This window comes from Pecten maximus, chromosome 12 (assembly GCF_902652985.1).
Source record: "Pecten maximus chromosome 12, xPecMax1.1, whole genome shotgun sequence".
Taxonomy (NCBI): domain Eukaryota; kingdom Metazoa; phylum Mollusca; class Bivalvia; order Pectinida; family Pectinidae; genus Pecten; species Pecten maximus.
Genome location: NC_047026.1, coordinates 28,517,536 through 28,539,367, shown reverse-complemented (window position 1 = coordinate 28,539,367; position 21,832 = coordinate 28,517,536). Strand labels below are relative to the sequence as shown.

At 37.0% G+C, this 21,832-nt stretch overlaps 2 protein-coding genes across 2 annotated transcripts in view; one reads left to right on the top strand and one right to left on the bottom strand.

Moving 5' to 3' along the window:
• Nucleotides 1–14,407, top strand: part of LOC117339281 — a 68,185-nt gene extending 53,778 nt beyond the window's left edge. The window contains exons 2-3 of the mRNA XM_033900792.1: nt 1,355–3,207; nt 12,777–14,407. Coding sequence (XP_033756683.1) covers nt 1,355–3,207; nt 12,777–12,791 — 1,868 coding nt within the window. The 3' untranslated portion in view covers nt 12,792–14,407. The remainder of the gene's footprint in view (nt 1–1,354; nt 3,208–12,776) is intronic.
• A 5,220-nt stretch (nt 14,408–19,627) lies between these two features.
• LOC117339901 lies at nt 19,628–20,593 on the bottom strand. The gene has a single exon (XM_033901612.1). The coding sequence runs from the start codon at nt 20,589–20,591 to the stop codon at nt 19,677–19,679; it is 915 nt and encodes a 304-aa protein (XP_033757503.1). The 5' UTR covers nt 20,592–20,593; the 3' UTR covers nt 19,628–19,676.
• Between the last annotated feature and the right edge of the window lie 1,239 nt (nt 20,594–21,832).

The window sequence follows — 21,832 nt, the reverse complement described above, 5'->3', positions numbered from 1 at the left end:
TATGTAAATTTCGTAAATGTTCGTAAACAATATTATGCTACGCGGAGAAAGTCGAATAGAGTCACGTGGGTACAAGTGACGAGTCGGAGCAGTGTCATGTTAAAGTGACGAGTCCGAGCAGTGTCATGTTTAAGTGACGAGTCGGAGCAGTGTCATGTTTAAGTGACGAGTCGAAGCAGTGTCATGTTTAAGTGACGAGTCGGAGCAGTGTCATGTTTAAGTGACGAGTCCGAGCAGTGTCATGTTTAAGTGACGAGTCCGAGTAGTGTCATGTTTAAGTGACGAGTCCGAGCAGTGTCATGTTTAAGTGACGAGTCGGAGCAGTGTCATGTTTAAGTGACGAGTCGGAGCAGTGTCATGTTTAAGTGACATGTCCGAGTAGTGTCATGTTTAAGTGACGAGTCCGAGCAGTGTCATGTTTAAGTGACGAGTCGGAGCAGACTAGTGTCATGTTTAAGTGACGAGTCGGAGCAGTGTCATGTTTAAGTGACGAGTCGGAGTAGTGTCATGTTTAAGTGACGAGTCGGAGCAGTGTCATGTTTAAGTGACGAGTCCGAGCAGTGTCATGTTTAAGTAACGTGTCGGAGCAGTGTCATGTTTAATTGACGAGTCCGAGCAGTGTCATGTTTAAGTGACGAGTCGGAGCAGTGTCATGTTTAAGTGGCGAGTCCGAACAGTGTCATGTTTAAGTGACGAGTTCGAGCAGTGTCATGTTTAAGTGACGAGTCCGAGAAGTGTCATGTTTAAGTGACGAGTCGGAGCAGTGTCATGTTTAAGTGGCGAGTCCGAACAGTGTCATGTTTAAGTGACGAGTTCGAGCAGTGTCATGTTTAAGTGACGAGTCCGAGTAGTGTCATGTTTAAGAGCGGTTACACGAATTGTAATGTTATTGATGTGCACTGATTTAGGTATTAAAAAATTATATGAACACTTTTAATTTTCGTAATTAAGGAGAAATATTGTTGTTTTAATATAATTTTACGATATTACGCCAGATATTGATATTTTTACCGTATAGTCGCTTTAGCGGCATATTCTGATAATATTGAACTTTGCTATTGAGTCTTCGCTTTCTTTGAATACATATATAGCCTATCATTCATTTAATAGTTAGAAATCGAATCTTTCTTAATTACGTCACTAAGCCGGTTAAAAAGTTTTAAAGTATCTCAATGCGTGTTTCGACATTTTGAATTAAGCATAAGATGTAACGACTTTAAAGAATGGTGATCGAGAACGGAAGCATAGATTTCAGACCAGTTTTATATCATACATGTGCAGATGTTTTTATTGTAGATATGCTTAAGTTTATATCAAAATTATTGTTAACGGAAGTCAATTTTCTATATTTCAGGCAACGTATGGTCGTCAAACATCGACTTTTTGTTACCCGATGAGCGTAGAGGATGGAGCGACTTCAATGCCCGTATGAACAGTACCGTCAAAAGTAATGCTTCTGCTTTCAATATCGGGATCATCTATACGCTTGGGGATTCAGTGATGTCACCAGAATTCATCTTTTTCGTATCGGCGCTTGTTGCTTTTACCGTTCGATACGCCTCTGTGTTCTGGTATACAAACAAGGCCCTAGCATTAACCTTTGCTTTCCAGCTACTTTTTATGAGTGTGGAATCTATCTTCGCCTATACAGGATTTTCAATATTGTACAAAGTGACAATAAATTATTCCATGTACAGCCATAACCTTTCTCTAGCCCTGGGTCCGGGCGGTACCTTGGTCCTATACCTGTTTGGAGGAACTATTGTTCTTCTGTCCGCAATTACTGTCTTCTACTACGGCTCTTACCATTTCCACGAAAAGTTCAGACTCGTCGACCGGAAACACAATCCGGAAAAATATGTAAGGCACAAACGGAACTACAAAGGTCCATGTAACGGATATGTGTCCCACTCATGCGCAGTCGGCACCCTTGTGTTACTGGCAATATTCAAAGGTCCCATTCTTTACGACTTGGTAACTATCTATAGACTCACAAGTGACAACCTCGTTCTGACTTGTGTCGTTATAGATGTGGCATATATGGTATGTTGGATTTGCTTGTGGACTCTACTTACCATAAAGGAACAGTGGCTGTTCCGGATACTAGACTACGCAAATGTAGGCGAACCGATATTTGTTATAAAGAGTGACAGTCTGTTAAGAACACCATCCATTTCCATTGGTTCAATTGAACTAAAAGACATCCAGATGACACGAGGGAAAAGGCCAAGTTCGATCCAAAGTGTTGACATAACAGCTAGTGAGAGCGGATTTGATGAGTACGAACCGGCTCCTTCTGAGGAGGAAGAGCGATTCGAGCTCTCCTTACCAACGGTCAGTGAGAACCCGGATGCGTGTGATGACGACAGCAATAGTGTGATAATGAGGCGCTCACGAAACAGGCGTAGCGGCGCTCAGCGTGTGACGTTTCACGAGACCGTGCGGCGGTCGAGTGACAATCTTCTTCGCTGTCAGTCACCGCACGAGGGTGAGACACGTGTAAATGTCACGGCCGACGTGCATTCAGGGAATCGAAAGGGAATGGTATCTCCTTTCCGACGAAGTTTGTCTGACATTGATACCTGCCGAGCAGCTTCACCTGCTAATAATAAAAGTTCTAGTTTACCAAGATTTCAGCATTCTAAACAGAGAGAGGATTTCAAAGAACCTCTCTTAGAAAAAACACAAATAGTTCAATCTGAATCTCTGAAACCTGAGAATATTTTAATGTCTGCTTCTGTTTCGGAATCGGAAACAAGGTTACCTAATACGAGTAACAAACCGCAAAGGCCTCACAGCAGTGTTGACGGAAGTCGACAGATCAGTTACAAACCCTCAAACATCGACACAGCCGAACAACGTGACAAACTTGATAAGCAGAGCCGTTATAAATCGGCGGACAAGGTCCACCCCAAGGATTCCAGATTGACCATCAAGGATCTCAAGGACGCAAAAACTAACAACGAAGTGAAAGTAAAGCTTTTAAGTGATAAAGATTTTAATGAGATAGCTGGAGAGAAGCAGCCTGACATTGTTCCAAAAGACAACTCGAGTCATCTTTATCCTAAGCCTGTTCAGACTCTAAGCAGCGGCAAATCTGATATTTCTCGGAGAGATTCAGCAAATTACTCCATGACGTCATCACAAGATAATTCCTCCAACGATTCCGACCACGGTCTTCACAACTCACGCGCCCTCTGCAGTCAAGTATGATCTCGTTTCTGGTGTTCAACAATTCTCGTTTGTGCCACGTAATGCATGTGTTTAATGCCATACTCACAAAAACTTCAAGGTCTGCCGTTGATGGTAATGAAATTTAAACTGACAAAAACGTTGTGTTTGGGAAATTGTAATGTTTGCTTTATAGGACTACCCACCAACTAGTACTAACATTTTGGTTACATCCTTTTAAAAGTTAAATTAAACATTTTTTAAACAAGCTCCATATTTCATTAATTTTCTGTAATTTTTGGTGTAAAGTACAATTCGCATTTAATTAGAAGACATCGACTTATCGACTACAAGTGGAACGTGCAATTGTGAATGGCACTCTTCCATTTAAACTAACACGATAGCTTGCTGGCATGAACGGTTCATTTTTTGTATACTGAAATCATCTGTCAATCATCACATCATATTACCCCATGTGTGTCTCATCAGTGTCACATACTCTTGTTGGATGAGGATTTCCGTTCGCTTAAGGTCGGATGTAGCTCATCTTAATTCGGCCACTTTCGCATCATTTCGGGTTGTTCCGGCAAGCACCGGAGCAACCCGAAGCATCGTCGGAATAACCCGATTTCTTTCGACACTATTTATATATAATTATCATCGTCATTTGTGCACTGTCAATACATATCGTCTGTTACGATGTATACATATCGTATATATAGTATATGTAATTGCAATGTTTTAAATAACATGTAATGATGTATGTAATTTTACACATAGATAGTACAAAGTTATCAACAACAGTTTCATATATTTTAACGTACTAAAATTTGTCCGTTGTAGCAAGCTTTAATGTTCCATAAATTAAATAATTGCGGTTCGGTTTGTTTTTCAAATGTTAAGGAGGAAAAAACTTTACTAAAGGGAATTTATTTTTTGGTCCAAGCTTTCAGACTAAAACAGTCCTAAGCATTCGATGTTTGTGTTAAGGGCTATTGATGAGCTTCCAAGCCTGAGAGAACACCTATTACACCGGAAGTTCGCCATATTTGTTCATTAAAAATCTATATGAAATTAAAAGGCACAACTGAACACTTGGCCTGGACAATATACATTAAGCTGCCACATGTAAACCTATGCCAAGCTTTGTTAGAAATATTTAAAGTTATTTGATGGTACATTGACATGCATGTACTTGTATTCCACATGAAGAAGCTTGCTACAATTGGACTCAGCGTTTTAGGCATGATGAATGGATTTGTACTGTTTGTGTGTATGTTTACTGTATAAACTGATTGAAAATGTTTCTGTGTTCTGAATTTCCGTATATACAGGTATACATAATCTACACCCATGTGTGCTTCTAAAACACCATGTATGGAACCTAAAATAAGACTTCCTCGCCATACAAAATGTGTAAACTTTGGCATACATCGTAAAAGCTTATTTAACGAAGAAATATTTAAATACAAGCAAGACAGATCAGGAATTTTTACTAGTTATTTTCCTGGCGTAGTGATACAACTGGTATTTCTACTATATTAATCTTATCACCTCCGCTGTCTGGAAACAGCCCTGTATAATATGTACATGATAACACTTAAAATAAAATTGTTTGACAAAAACTAAATCTAAAATCTGAACGCTGTGTAATAAAACAGAAGTTAAGTAAGCATCAGTTGCTGATTCTCCCGATATCATAAAAACACACTTTTCTGTCAGCTTCAAAACTTAAAGGATATGTACGCGGGATAGATATTCCGGAAACAGTGGTACGGATTCCGTGCCAGATTTTACGAGATTGAGTTAGGATAGATCGCAGCAGGGATCTGGAGTGGGTGGGACTGGCAGACGAATGTTAAAAAGACATTATTTATATTTATACGATCTGATAAAGATCAAAATGTATTGTTTTTTTAAGATTGGCATTACTGAACATTATCCGCAGACGAACTGTCCAAAATTTCATTATCAAGGCGCATGCTTTGTGGAAAATATTTCATTCATTTTCTATAAATATACATGTACATACATCCAAAAAATGTTTCGAATAACACAACTTTTTTGCAGATGATAGCTATATTAGTAACTGTGTCTATTGAAGAGAAGAAGACTTGTATAGTGGGTTCATCAGACGGTCGAGGCTCCTACGTACTATCTCTGGGATTCTATTTGCATTTAATTTGAGAAATTCGCCACATGCCGTTTGTACTCTAACTATCCAAGATAAAATGTTTGTGTTTGTAGCGGCGAATTAGCGGGGTCTTCAAATGGATGCTCTGTTACAGTCTCCGACACTTCCCTTTATCAGTGCAACAGTCTATTCCCGAATTCCGATAACCATTCGCGTGTTTCCGACAGAAGAGCGACGGGAAAACCCTATTCCTGTGATGAGCGCTTTTAGACGAAACATGACATCATACAGAAACTTAATGGTTGTTTGGCTACATCCTGAACTCACCAAAATACTGTAATACAATATCGCCAGAGGAGTTCCGGATGTACCTGGCTATCGTCATTGCAACTGTGTGAAACTGTATGAGTTGTTTCCCGGACATGTTTGACTATAAGACTACATTGGAAAATATAAATAATTTACGCAACAGAGCAGAATGGTATTTCGGTGACTGGTTCAGTATGCAAATGACTTTTGTGCACCAAGTTTTTATAATTTCTGAACTGAAAATAAGATAATGATACCGTTTCTCCATCTCGATTCGGAAACAAACCCACAACATGACGAGACTCTGACATATCTTTACAACCACGTCCATTGAAAGCATAATAGAATCAAGTTATTGATTTGTTTATTATAAGATAACGTTGTGTATAATGATAGTTTGAATTCTAAACAGATTGTGGGATTCCGTATACATTGTAAACACTGTAATATAATCCTTACACGGATGTTTATAGTATGGACGAATTAACTTGTGGATTTCAATGTCACCCAGGGAATATCAAAACCTAAGTGTATGCTGCACTCTTCACGGTTATATGTTTGAGAAATAAACTAGTCACCGAAATGTAACCCACAACCATATCACAGGTTATGTGAGACCACGTATCATGTATATCCGATATGTGTATTCCTTACTTTACTGTGATTTCAATTTTAGGTCATCTTATTCAAACGGTCAGGAAGCCATACATTCATCATGTTTCATCCGCCGTTGTGCGCCGTGCACAACAACTCAAACCTGACCAAGTTTTGTTATTTTTCAGGCCGGTCCGAAATCCAAGATGGCCGCCATCTTGAAAAATAACTCATTTCGAACTTCTTCCCAAGATTCACGAAGGGGATTCCGATCAAACTTGTCTGAAATAATCCTGAAACGGTTACGGCTTAGTATTATCATTTCTTGGGATAATCCGAAATCTAAGATGGCCGCCATGACCAACAGTACCACTTAACTTGTTAGTATGAATACTACAATAACGCTAGGTTCTCTAAAGTCAAATGAACATTAAGGCCAATCGGTCCCTTGTATCTTTACTCAGTCTCCCTCAATAGGCATAACTATATATTTTAATATTTGATCAACCGCATCGGAAGGACAATTCGGTGTAATGATATTGTTTAATGTTTTTGTTTTGCTTTCAAGTGGAAGAACCTTATCACACACTCGGTGTACCATATTCGCTGTAATGTCCATAGATACATGTAGTATTTTTAGTTGTTTACGACACTTCGAAAATTTGAGCAATACAGGAAAGATGTCATTTTACCAGATACAAATGCATCATATCTTTTTTTAATATAATCTAGCGGTTTTATATGCGTACTCACGAATCGGAAACACAGTGACGTGTGTGAGGTTTATATGAGGTTACCTTCCCACTAACCACCAAAGTTCAATAACGCCACCTGTGTCACCGGAATATCTCAGTTAGTGTTGCATACGTCACTCTGTAACAAAAATAACCTTGACATTATAACTAGGAATTGTTTTCGTAACTCAGCCCGTTTAGGTACAGATGCTGAAATAAAGGGTGTGAATTATACATGATTACGACCGTCGGGAAGGACTTTACAACAATGAAGATGAGAGTTCGTGAGGTGGACTGTGACTTTTAGTAAGTGTTAAGGTTATCAGGAACATCACAGGCTAAAACGTTACACAGCTTGTACAAGTGTCTCAGAAATCCCCACATGGGGCTCATTTGGATGACACTGGACTTATTGGATAAATTATGTCCCAATACCGCCAAGTAGTATTGGTAGTAACAGCGTAACCCCTATAGTAACTCGGTATAGCTCTTGATGTAATATGACGATTTATCCCATAACTACGCTTGTTTCACAACTGATATGGCACGTGATAAAATTCATAGCAGTGTGTTATTGTTTTTGTTTACACACCGCAGTGTGTAACCACTTTCTAAGCCTCCGATTGGTCAGTTGTGACCTACAACAAATCTGATTGGCTAACCTCTGGCCTTTGACCACGGACTATTTTTGTTATTCTCCCTTTTTGTCGTCTGTCATTCAAAAGATCAGCATGGACGCGTTTTGTGGATTTGTCGGTGCTCAAATCAACGAATAAACACTTTCTTATCATTCCACTTACCTTTATTGCGAATATATTTATCCCAAACACAAAAATGTAAAAATCACCTTGGAACATTTGTCTCATGTCAGTAAACTGATGAGATTTCCTGTAAACACACTGACAAACGTAAACTAGATCTACGTAGACCTATGTTGCTCAACACTCCAGCTCGGTTTCCAAAATATTTTTTGAAATGCACGATGTCTTGAATGAATAAATCTCAGAATGAAAATTTAACATCACAATAACTAGTAACCAGTACCTACGAAATCCAAGAAAGGGCCGATAATTGAATCTGACAATGATTAGTCTAATATTCAGCGGTGACGTTCGACTTCGCGATGACGGTGTCGTCTTCGAATATTTTGAGCCGAGTTATTTAAACAAGTTACCTATTAATAAATTACACAGACACAAGGACTTTTAAACTAATATTTCGTTTGTAAAATAATATCATTTACAAATAAAGAACAGAAGATATGAGTCCTGCATATAAAATAGATGATAAGCTTTCGTTCATAACGACCTATATTTTGTCGGGTAGTGATTTGGTTCACGAAATTTAGTTGTTACGTTGGGAGAATTTGAACATGACTAGCTTACATTTGTAATTAAAGAAGTTATGGGATAAACAAGTTCCCCTACTCGTGATGATTGTTTATCATTTTTATCCAACTCTCGTTAGTTAATGTTCTAATTTTGAAAAGACACTCGCTAAAGCTCGTGTCTTTTCAAAATTAAAAAATTAACTAACTCGAGTTGGATAAAAGTGATAAACAATCTCCACTCGTTGGGGAACCTCTATTTATACCGCTTGTCGTTAATGCCCCTGTCACACTTTACCGGATTGGGCCACCGGACGTGAAACGGATAACATTTTTGGATATCCGGTGATGTTCGTCAATATCCGTTTTATGTCCGTTTTATGTTCGGTTCATTCGTTTCATGTCAGGTGATGTACGGTGGTATCCGTTGGAAAGTTTTGTGCATGCACAAAACTTGAAACGGACAGTAACGGATAAGAATATTCGTTGGCTGTCCTGTGCATGTCCGTTTTGTCCTGTATATATCCTGTCATTGTTCGTTTATATGCGGTAGGTGTACGGGGGGCATGCGTTACCCAGTCAGTTGATGGAACTTGAACGCATACGCCACGCATAAACCGGACCTTCAGCGGACACATAACGAACACATAACGGACACAGAACGGACAAACACAGGATGCTTGCAGGATTAACACCGGACACGACGAATAGACAAACGGATTGAAAACGGTAACACGCACAGAACGGATGAATACAGAATACCTACAGGATACCTGCAGGGGGAGGAACTGACTACCGACAGAAACTGATTAATTATCGTAGGCATATAAAAAGGTTCTTGGAAGCTTCCAAATTAGATTCACAGACAGTTGTCAGCATGGAATGGAATGTCAGACTAAAGTTTCTGTGCAGTTTAGGGCCGCCTTGCTGCAGGCAGAAATGCATATGAACAATGTTCAGATGGACCTTCACCAGTACCTAACCCACAGGAGAAGAAGGCACCGCAGGCAACAGCGAAGACGTTATTGGTCGAGGTCATGGCTGAGCCCGTAACTTTTTGACAACTGATCGCCGGAGAAATGCATATATCTTGTTTTTTTTCTGCACGCGCGCGTTAATGTCCGTTAGGTGTTCGGTTTGTCCGGAATGCATCCTGTACACGTCCTGATTCACCGGTTCATGTTCGTTTGTTGTTCGTTACTCATTCGGAGACACCCGGTTGGTAGTACGGTAGCCGTACGTTACATGTTCGTTATTGGTACGTTTTATCCGTTCCATATTCGGTGCAAGTACGTCGTCAGTTTGGATATTTCTACCGGACTGACAACTTTGCCACCGTATACCACCGGATAACAAAAATTTCTATCCGTTGATATCCGGTACACCAATCCGGTCAAGTGTGACAGGGGCATAAGTTATCGTTGTTCGGTAATTGTTTTATTCTCTTCGCTACCTCATAACTCCATGCTATTTCTCTCAAACTTATAGTGCCATGGAAATAAACATTTGCTCAGGCCGGATTTTCCTCTCGAAGATATTTGATAATGAACAGCAATATCTTGGTTATAGATTTCGGTTTCAATATCACTGTTTTTGATGACCTCACTGTAAGTATCTATTTTATAAAAATAAAGCAGAAGATAAAACATCATTGTGGTAACATATACACGTATCTGATTATAATTACACTGTATGTTTATAGGGATTGAACGGTGTCTTTATTGCGTTTATGGTGGTATGAACGCAATGGGATGCAGACGCATTCTATGTAGCGCATTATATACATGAATATGTATATACATGTACATGATTTCGTCAGAGTATCGGGCCGTTTTTTTGTTCTTTTTTTTTTGTTTTGTTTTTGAGATGTGGACTTATATTTACATTTGTATTTAGTGGTGTAAGCGTAATTGTGCCGTAGATCGTGAGTTTCGAGGCTCGGTCAGCACATAAGTCAGAGTCATAAAATAACCTTCGATGTCATTTGTGTTACTATGTTATATATCTAATTCTTAATACAATGTATCATATACACCATGCATTGTTGATCCAAAGGTAAAACATGTGAATTTTCTGTATGAAATATAGATATATAACAGGTAAATATATTGAGTCATGTTTATTATCATATTTATTGAAAGACAAATACGTTGATGGATTTAGTACCAACACGTAACGTTTATACTGCAAACTAAGATTACTATCGATAAATAACAACGAGGCAGACAAGGATAGGCGGACGATCAGACGGACGATCTGACCTCACAGACTATGTAGACAACCGATAGTCGAACAGACGGACATAGTTTGACCTAACAGACAATATAACAGCTGTAGGCGTACGAACAGACGGACGGCCTGACCTAACATACATTGTAGACAACAGATACATGTAGTCGAACAGACAGCAGACAGACCGACAGAATGATATATTTTCACATAACAAGACAATTTAGACGGAAGACAGAACTACAAAGTGACCATAGCTTGACCTTCACCGGATTGTAAACTGGGTATTGTCGTTACAATCGGATTACATACATGTATATATGTTACACAATAGTTACATGTACAGAAGGCATAAACAGTCTGTTCCGGCCAATAACCATTTAAATGCACGTGAAAAATACATTCGTTTTCGGAATGAATGACGTCATTGACGATGTTACTTCTGATGACGACTACGACTGTAGCGATTGCCAATATACCCCATAGGTGTAGGTTTAAATATTTATTTACTAGACGACCATAAAATCAGTGTTAGTGTAGAGTATATCTGACCTACCAAACAATACTGTACTTTTAGAATAGGAGACTTTACGGTAGAGTCTTCTGGAATCACCGAGTACACTATTTAGAATCAACTGTGGTATCCACTTGGCATTGGTATGACTTCAAATAATTATCAGATGATTGTTACCAACGTCACGTTCAACCCACAAGGGAGCTAATCAATAAAATAAAGTTTTATTATCGAAATTACGTTTTCAGACTGATTGGTATATTGGAGCGTCACAAGTTTTATGAAGAATAGAAAACATTTGAAAAGAAATCGGTGTATGCTATATTTGAACATTAGAATACTTCGATTTTTGTGACTATTTCAAGTGTTATATTTTTCCTTAAAAAGATCTTATGTTGTTCCAGTATATCAACCAGTTCATCTGTTTAAAGAATAAAAGGAAATTTCATGACCCTTGGTTCAAAATTCGCTGTCACTGTGTTACATGCATAAAATGCAGGATAATAAAATGTATGTTTGCAAGTAACAATAAACAGTAAACTAGGTAAATGCATGTAGCTACTAAATCTCAATATGTTTTGATGATCGAATGTTGCTGAATGATACCCATGCATGCATTTTCCTTCCAGAATTACATCTAGAATATCAATATGTTGACGAATGTGACTGGGGAGCCTGAAGTTGGTTCCGAGTTCCGAGTTCCGTTTAAGTAAAACGGAACTCGGAAACCAGTTCCGAGTTCCGTATGTAAAACGGAACTCGGAATTCGGAACCGACTTCAGGCTCCCCTGAATATTCGTGTTTTCATTTAACTAACCAGTTTGAGTTACCTCCCTTCCCATAGCTGGTTCCATCACTATCCTCCAACTTAAATCATTACAGAATTTAATCAAAGTTCCTTAGCTAAGTGTATTTCCTTCAATCCTTATCGGACTGTTGTCCTATAGAAAAAAAATAAGATAATGAACTTTACTAAAGGTAAGGAACTGAGGAACCTGAGGCCTGGTGTCTCGTCACTATATCAGTAAAGGCGATCTAAGGTGTATACCAATATCCGTCCTGTGCCAAGACTGTACGATAGAAACATTATACTTGATATACAAATATTGCTTCAAACACGACACATCACTTGATGACCTGAGTTCAGTATAGATTCATTGAAACACATCCACCTGTCAGAACCATCTCGTTATGACAAACACGTGTGTCTAATTACCCGGCGTCCTTGGATAATGCCAATCTGCATTGATCCACGTCACGTGCATGCGTTATACATTTATGGAACAATGCACGTGTTATTGCGACAAAGAACACAGTGTTTTAATTGAATTGATGTTCATGGAGTGATTATATCTAACCTTTGCTGAAAATGTTACTAGGAGATGGTAGTCACATCTAAAACTCTTATCAACTTAATGACCGCCCTATTTGTACGCATGCTTCTCCATAATGTATGGAACTATCTTTTTGTCTCTCATTATATAATCGCGTTAATATCCTTAAATTTTTCTGGAATTTCAGAATAATAGCTATAAACATAACATTTGTTTACAGAACAGAATGGAATTATACATTACCTTTGATGAATTTAGGCAAATTTCTGTCAAATATCCTTTCTTCTTAGAACATCAATGTTATCATTGTTAATGTTTGGGTTTACGGGTATGAGGGAATGGTTGATTATCTTACTTGAAAATTATGCTACTCAGTTGTTATTTATTACCTTTTATAGATAGACATGATATTTTTGGTCTCTATTTTTAGAACAAGGCTAGATAGACGAGATCATCAAACCATTAAACCATTGACGTCATCAATTATCAGCACGTGACCAGAATCAGTTTAAATGAAATCGATGTGGAACAGCGAGAAGCGGAAGGAAGTATCAACTTCACAACAAAGACTGTACGCTGATCTATCAGTTTAATCCACAAATATATATATATATTTGATATCTTTAATTACATATTAACATTTTTATTGTCAGCAATAATATGAGATATTATACACAAATGCTTTCTACGCAGACTCCCCAAAATGTCCGTATTCCCAAAGCCTATCCAGTAGCTGATTTGAGATTTAGGATAAACACATGTAGTTGGGAACAGACATATAAATGTAATTATGATGTACGTTTCTACAAAACAATAATGAAACCCATGTATAGCATTTATATCAAAATAAGTATAGTCATGATTCAGACATATTTTCGTTGTATTTTGTCTCGCTGTGTGATTTTGGTGTTCCATGTATTGTTCTCATTTTGCACATAGTCCTATCCATGCAGTCCATATACAGACATATAATTATATATATACGGACCATGTGATTGGAACTTTGTGTCCGTTCCTGTGGTTGTTTTACTGTTTCCGTGCTGTGTTCAGAAACTTAATTGTTTGTATCCCTGGTAACTGCTATCTACTTGTTGTTTCATGCCATTCCATGTACATAATTCAATTATCAACCTGCAGAGAATGACTTAATCTAAGTATCCCATGAAATGTTATATCGAGGTATTTAACAGGAGAAAAGTACACCACGTTATTTATGGTATCCTAGTTTGAAACAATAATAAGTGTACATCAGAATCTCTGGGGATAAAATAACACATTTCAGTAAATAACTTTGTCTGATTAAACGCCGTCAAAATAAATGAGATTTAATAAACAAAAGTGCACTGCATTAGGAAATAATTATTTATGAAAAAAATTGCAAAAAAAAAAAAAAAAAAAAAAACAACAAAAAACCAAAAAGGTAAACGAAATATATGTAAAACGCACAGTCGTCATAAAAGTAACTAATTGTGAGACCTTTTAACACTAAAGAAATATGTAGGAATTAAATCACTATAACGCTAGGGTTTTCTGTGTTCAGTCATGTTATACAATATATGTAATAACTCCATCCCCTCCCCCACCGTCTAGTGTGATACGGGGGTTTGTATATACCGACCAATCAGAGTCAGTACTCAATTCAATTCATTTTATTAACTTTACAGCTCATCAGTACATGTAACATGTATACAATACAATAAATTGGCGGTCACTGCAATATAGCAGTGAAGTATCAATATCTAGAGAGAATGGACAAATCTGTGAAAAAAATAAACTTAATATCAAATTTTCCCTTAACTTTGTGGCATCATATACATACTTACATACCATTGTTAAATATTTAAGTTTGTACTTACTACATACACACAAGAGGCTACGTAGGGTACATTGTATGTTAATCTCTATAATGCTATGCTGTATGTATATATGTTTTGATCACGTGTACATGTTTACCATTTGTATAAAGACAACCATACCAGCAGTACAGAGCTATGTATTCTTAGGCTAGAATGCGATTATTTATGTATGGACTAAAGAATAAAATAAATTATTATAAAATCAGACATTATGTTAATATTTGTCCTAGCTTTGCTAGGTCTGAATTAGATGTGATTTGAGAGAGAAATTCAAAGATGTGCCGGTAAATAGTTACAATGCATTTATCCATTTATTCATCCCATACCCAAAGTTAAATACTTGTTGCTACTATTGTCCATCCTCCAAAATGTTTGCAAAATGTTGAGCTTCTAATTGCATCTTTCGAATTGAAATTAGGGAAATGATTAATCATTCCGCCTTTGCCAACCTATCGCGTTGCCTTTCTCGTGAGGTACGCAAAGTAGGTGATCTTACTTGGGTGTACAGTAGGTACCTTATATATATATGTTTCGGTGCATAGAGTACATACTGTAGCGTACGTATACACGTTATGGAGTAACTTGCTGTGGTATCACACAAACGTTTTGGGAAGACAACAGCGACCAGTGACAGGTCTTTAAAAAATCATTATAAATTTGGTTGTATTATACAAAAAAATAAGCTTACTGAGCATGGTCCATGTGTCAAACACTCCATGTGCCTAATGATAAAAACAAAAACAAAAAAAAACCCAGACCCAATCATTGAAATATTAACACGTATACGGCTATTTTTGTTAGGTTAAATCACATTTATTCGTTAAAGTTATGAAACGTGTTTACATACCTTGATTATTAACATCAATTTGGCAGCATGATGAAATGTAAAATTGGAGAGAGAGAGAGGGGGGGGGGGGGGGGGGGGATGAGAAAGAGGGAGATACATTTTCAAATACGCAAGAACAAAAAATGCACACATAAACATCATGCCAACAAAATAACTATTAATCTCCTTAAAGAATAACAAAGCTCTTTGGAATTCGAACTCATTACATCTGTACTTACCGACGTAACCATTAGTCATCTCATCCCGACGGATTCCTCAATATTGAAAGTCTCGGGCATCAATTAATGCATCATACCTATTTATGCCTATCACAAAACTGCATAAAATTACACTCACATTACAATAGCTTTCTAATTAACACCAAGAAATGAAGAAAATATCATTATAATGTCCAAATAATGATCGTTTTTAGACTTAAAGTTATATTTTCTTCCGATTGACCTGTGTTGAAATTTGATTGGCAGACAAGTCGATAATCGTTAACAGTGTATAGGCTGTTGGCACTGTAGCATCTTATTGCAAATTACAGAGGAAGGGAGGTTACTCTCAAACTGCTACTCGCTTTTAGGCCTCAAGCTGGGTTAGTGAGGTAGGTACGATGGGTTTAAAAATGTTCAAAACCTCGCCACAAGGTAGCCCGAGTTTCCTCTGGTCCTGACACCATGTTTGCTGTAGGATTGAAGATTTCTCCGACAACGATTGGAGTTGCAAAGATTTTGGTACAGATAAAATAAAATCGGACTTGACATAACACCTTTATAAACAACAAATAAAATATTTATACCGACCTGAACTAGTGAAGTTTTAAACTTTGTGTAACCATACCATACATCTTTAATTAAGTGACATATACTTATTATAATAATACATATATATTGACGAAATATATACGTATCAAAGTATGTTGACAATCTACGCCGACAGTCTACGACTCCGTCTACTGGGTGTCTCAGTGATGTACGAACATATAGAATTACATGTTGTTGGTTTTTTGTTGTTTTTTTTTGTTTGTTTGTGAACTTTAGGACAAAACTTTCCCCATGCATATAATTAATCAGTCTGGTATATTTTGACTTTTTAAAAGTTGAAGGAGATAATATCACTAGGTCGTTTGAAATATTAGCGCTTAATGTACTCACACCTCAAGTCAGTGTAGAAGTCACATTTAAGTATAAAGTGAAATTCAGCATCGATATCTTCCTCTACGGTCTGGCGTTATATATGATAACACACGAAAGAAGAAGCAATATGGGATACACAAGGAAAATATTGCAAAATTGTATTGAAATGTTGTGCATTAACCCGTATTGTGTGGGTACCACGTAAAGACACAGAATTACTGATACTAGATGATGCAGCAGACGACACTGCCCACGGCATACAGCATGATGAAAAACACCACGGTGACACTAAACAATTCCGATATATATAGTTATTGCTGGTAGATTTGAGACTCCGAGTGTCCGATAGTTGGAGGAAAGCAGACGAGTGCTGGACAGCATGTTGAAACCTATCATTCGACCAGTCAGCAATAATTAAGGTAATATATTAATATCATGGTATAATTGCCACACAATTTTAGCTCTTTGATTCCCCAACCAAACACCTTAATACGAAATCTCCCGAGTTATGACTTATTCTTTCCGTGAGAATTAACTCCCCTACAATTTACCCCTCTTCGAAGGCATATGATACGGCATGTACATTCTATGTCGATAGACGAAATGTCCCATCGGCGAGCGATGCTATATAGTTTCCATTTCGTCACAATGATGTAAACGTAAACATAATTTTTGCTCACACAGTCAGAGCTGGACAAAGAGACCAGTCGGTTTTGAAACGTTGCATCGAACGACACTCGTACGCATGTTATTCATGTTCAATTTGTTGATTATTGCATAGTTTGCATATTCTTCCATTTACAGGTATTTCAGACTTGGCATACCTACCTTATTCTATTTCAAATGGAAAGAATCCACATCATAACATACATCACAAATGCATAAAATACATTACAAATGCATAAAATAAATCACAAATGCATAAATACATCACAAATGCATGAAAAACATCACAAATGCATAAAATACATTACAAATGCAAGAAATACAATATTGAACACAACATAAAATTTTGGCGCCCTGCCACCCAGGCATATGATACGACATACAATCAAATATACATATGTACATTCATCTGGTCTTGACTAGAAAATTTCCGTCGATAAAACATTACACAAACACCAAAGTTGGAAGAATTCACATCAGAAGGTTGACAATATTCTCTGCTGATCCCTAAACATGACATCTTAAACCGATGAGCTTGTCCTTACTTCTTCCCTGAACTGACGACGATATGTTCCTTATTCCACCCATTGCCTTTGTCATTAAATAATACATCAAACCAACACCTTTTATCTTTTCCCTCTAATTTAAAAAAAAAAAAAAAAAAAATCATTAATGTTTAACAGAAAACTAATACAGTTCAAGTGAATTTAAAGACATATCACTCTTTTGTGTCATGAATTAATATGATGTTTACTCTCATTAAAAAATCTTTTGTTTTGTACTTAAAGAGGTCCATCCCATGTGGCACTTTGTCTCTACATTTGATGTATTTTTGTAAGCACCCAAGCACTATTCTGTATGACTTTTACTTCCTTGTTTTCATTAATACCCTATATACTCGCACTATATAGTAGTACTGGTTGTACAAGAGATTCATATCATTCAGTATAAACATTAGAGTCTATACCTCCACATGCTAACTATTTTGTATACAAGACTGACAAAGCCCGACTGGAGAATTTTCTAACTTCACGAACTGTGAATTTTCTTTTCTTTCTAAGGTATCACAGATCCATATACATAGGTATTTGTACTTGTCATAACAGACTATGTCATTACAACATGTCATGGTAATAATTCACTCAGAACTTTTGCAGCTTCGAAAAAGATTTTTTTTTCAAAGTTGAGTAACAGTCGTCCCCTCTTACACCAATTATTAACTACATTCATTATATTTGTAACGATTCTTCATCAGGAGCCAGTAAGTTAATATCATCGACACACGATAAAATAGATTGTATCACTGTCAATCGAGATTCCTGTTTTTTTTTTATTAATTAATTTGTTGTGCTAAGTCGTCTACATATAGTGCAAAGAATGTCGGAGATAACTTTAAACCTTGTTTTACTTCCTGATTAACAAAAACACATCAATGAAACGACCATTTATCTTAATTGAACATGTTACATTGTTATAAAGGGACATCACTCCAGTCAAAAAATTCCCTCTAATTCCTATACGCTGTAGTTTGAAAAATGACATGTCTCTGTTGACAGTGTCGAACGCTTTCTTGACATGAATAAAGCATGTGAACGTTGCTTTATGTTAAAGGTAATTTTATTCCAACCAATTAGACTTACGCGAGACGTTGATTCGAGATATCTGCATATATTTACATGACACTAAAATTAGTGTTATCCCCCCTGTGTCCTAGTGGGTCCCTGGGGTCTTTACCATGTTTAAGTAAAGGTTTGATTACACTTTTACCCAATACGTCAGGCACCTCGCCCATTGTAAACAATTGATAATGATGCAATACAAAAATCATTTCGAATGAACTCGGAAGCTACAGTACTTCATCAATACCCGCTGATTTGTTTAACTTTGCACGAAAATCTGCGCTTCTGGCCACTTCATAAGATATAGGTATGTTTAGAACATCACTGTTGCTACTGATCCGTTACATTGACATAGCATTTGATTGTATTATCAAAATCTTCATAAAATAATTTGCTTGTGCTATCATTGTATGTAAACATAAGAGTGAATGATTTGGTATTTTTTCAATGCCAGTCATATTAAAAATATTTATAATATACGACATTAAAACAACATCAAATCTATAATAGCACTCATCTGTTCATGTGGTACAATAATAGAGCCAACAACAGACTTATACTTCTTGGAAATACATGTTAAATTATGTGACAGTAACCATACTTAGATTACAGGGTAAGTCATTGATGTAACTAAAAATAGTGTCGGCCCTAGAACACTCCTTCGGGATTCCACTTCAGACTCTAATCCAATAAGATGATTCGCCATTATTGGTTGCCCATTGTTTCCGTTTTCTAGGAAAATCTTCTATCCAGCGTAGAAGGTGTCTCTAAATTCCATAACCATCTAGTTTTTTTAAGTAATCTTTGGTGAGATACAATGTCAAATGCTTTTCGAAAGTCAAGGTATACAACATCGATGCTTAAAATGCTCTAATTAATATTGCGACACAAGAGTGACCTTTAAAATCTTCTCCATAACCTTTGAGACCACAGATGTTAGGCTTATTTGGCCTGTTGTTTTCTGGCGATTCTTTAGATCTTACTTATGAATAGTCGTCACATCTGTAATTTTCCAGTCTTCTCGGACGATTCCATAATTCAAGGATGTTTAAAATATTTGTGTAAGTGGTTCCACAACAAATTCTTCGTTATACTACAATTAATATAACCAAATTCATACCTTATATGTTTAAACATTAGGTTTATTAATAAAACAGCTACCAAGAGTGATATATATTGTGCAATATAACCAAATATATGTACAAGGCACGCTACATAGGGTTACACGCGACGGCTGGAAGGCGACCGCAATAGGTTACTTGAGATCGTCTCAAGTGCTTGTTGTCTTTCAATTGTCGAGGTAAAATTCAAACACTTGTATCCTAGGTAAAACCATGGATTGTCATTCTTCAAGTTAGTCTCATTCTGTTTTCGAGAATAAAGCTGAAGTTGTACTGTCACGTTTAAATCTTTCTGACCTTGCAGACTATACATTGACAGAAGGACTTGTTGGTCCGTACTCATCAGTTGCTTGTCCAGCAGGAACGTTACAGCTCGTTGATATTCCGCCTCAAACGCCGTGATGACGTCAGCTGTTCCAATAAACATACCCCCTCCCACCCAAACGTGATTATCATAAACTGTTGCTTCATAAGTGATATTTAATGAAACCGACGGATAGACAAGGTTTACAGACAGCTTGTTCTTATCGAAATCATCTAATAAATTCAGAGAGAAGTATCTTTTTGAGTTAACGACATCGCGGAAATACCCAATGTCCAGCCATGCATAACATTTTGATCTGAAGTACTTTTTCCTGATAGTATCGGCGACTGCTGCATATTTTGTATGCTGAGCACATGAATACGCCGGGAGGACTGTGTTAGGATAATGTATAGGGTACTCTTCCTGCGAAAATATTTTCTGTATTTCATCACGTATTTGAAATGTCCAGAATTGCGTCCTATTCATCAAAATAATTTTGGTTCTTTGTTCCTTTCCTTTACGTAGGCGACGGAAAAAATTTCGGAACACCACAGAGTCTGTATAAACAACTAAAAAGTTATTCAAATATTTAAATGTTTTAGCCCACTCGGTGTAATTTTTCCTTGAAAACGTCTGTGAAGGTCCTTTCCGGAAAGATCCTAAATCAAAATATGCTGTCACTATTGTCAGGTCTTCCATAGGATCGCTCATTCCGTGGTGAAGGCTTAATATGCCCTAAAAAATTTAAAAAAAAAAACGAGTCAGTTTATCAGGTGCTAATGTGTACATGTTAATAACAATCTAGTTATCAAAATATTTAAGTATATATACCATAGACCCCATTCTTCCTCGGCGACACTTATTCTTTATGTTTTACATATAACTTGCGCACTTTATTTTCTTATTTGTGAACTTCCAATGAATTTGTACTATATGTCACAATTGAGTCACTACTGTGGGATACTACACTCATGATAAAGACTCCCTGAGTAAGTGTGTGCCGCTGATTGTACGACAGTTTCTAACATCTGTTGTTTAAACTTTTCGTTAAAAAGGACTCTCCACTATGTTTCAGATGACGTCATACATTTCGATATAGGCCTAAATAGATTATGTAATAGATTATAGATTGCTAACAATTCGTGACGTCACATCATTATGTATTGTTACTATGCACCTGAAAATATAATACAGTGTAAGCGCTAGTGCAAAATGTAACGTCTTCTTTTGTCCGTTATCAGCTTTATATATACTTATGTTATTGACTAGCTGTGTGCTCCTTTATTTGGTTATTGAATAGATACGGTACCATATAATGGAACGCAATTGTGAGTTCCCAAAATGGCAGCTTTCGCTTTCTCTAAAAAGTATACGCTTCAAACATAAAATCTATAATGGTTTTTTTATTTTCTTTTTAAGTAACGGATGTAGATTCAATACCTGAATGGTTCCGTTATATATCAAAACGTATAATCTATACACTTTCATCGCAAATGAAGATTACTCGTCTCGGTTTAAAACAAAACGAACATTCATATGACGAATAAGGCACCACAGTTCCGATACATTGGATCCATGTGGTACGTTTCAGGAAACGAACTACATGTACCGGTCGAGTTCTGCTGATACTGCGCGTGCCATTACGAGTGCAGCAGATTCGTAACGGTAGAAGTGATACGAACTCGATAAAGGAACGCATGGATAGAAAGCAGTTCTCGTGTGATATTGCGTAGATTTCGAATAGAAAGACTAGATAGTCAAGCATTTGGTTTGTCTCGTTGTAGTATGTACTTCGCAACTCGCGAGAGTTGTAATTTCCATTTTCGTTATACGGAGGGTTCGCCGTGTTTCAACGGTTGAAAGGATCGCATTTCAATGCAGATGACAGCTTTGTTATTGCATCTTCACAATGGCGGTATGTGCTCCTTATGTTTACAATGAAGGATCCCATG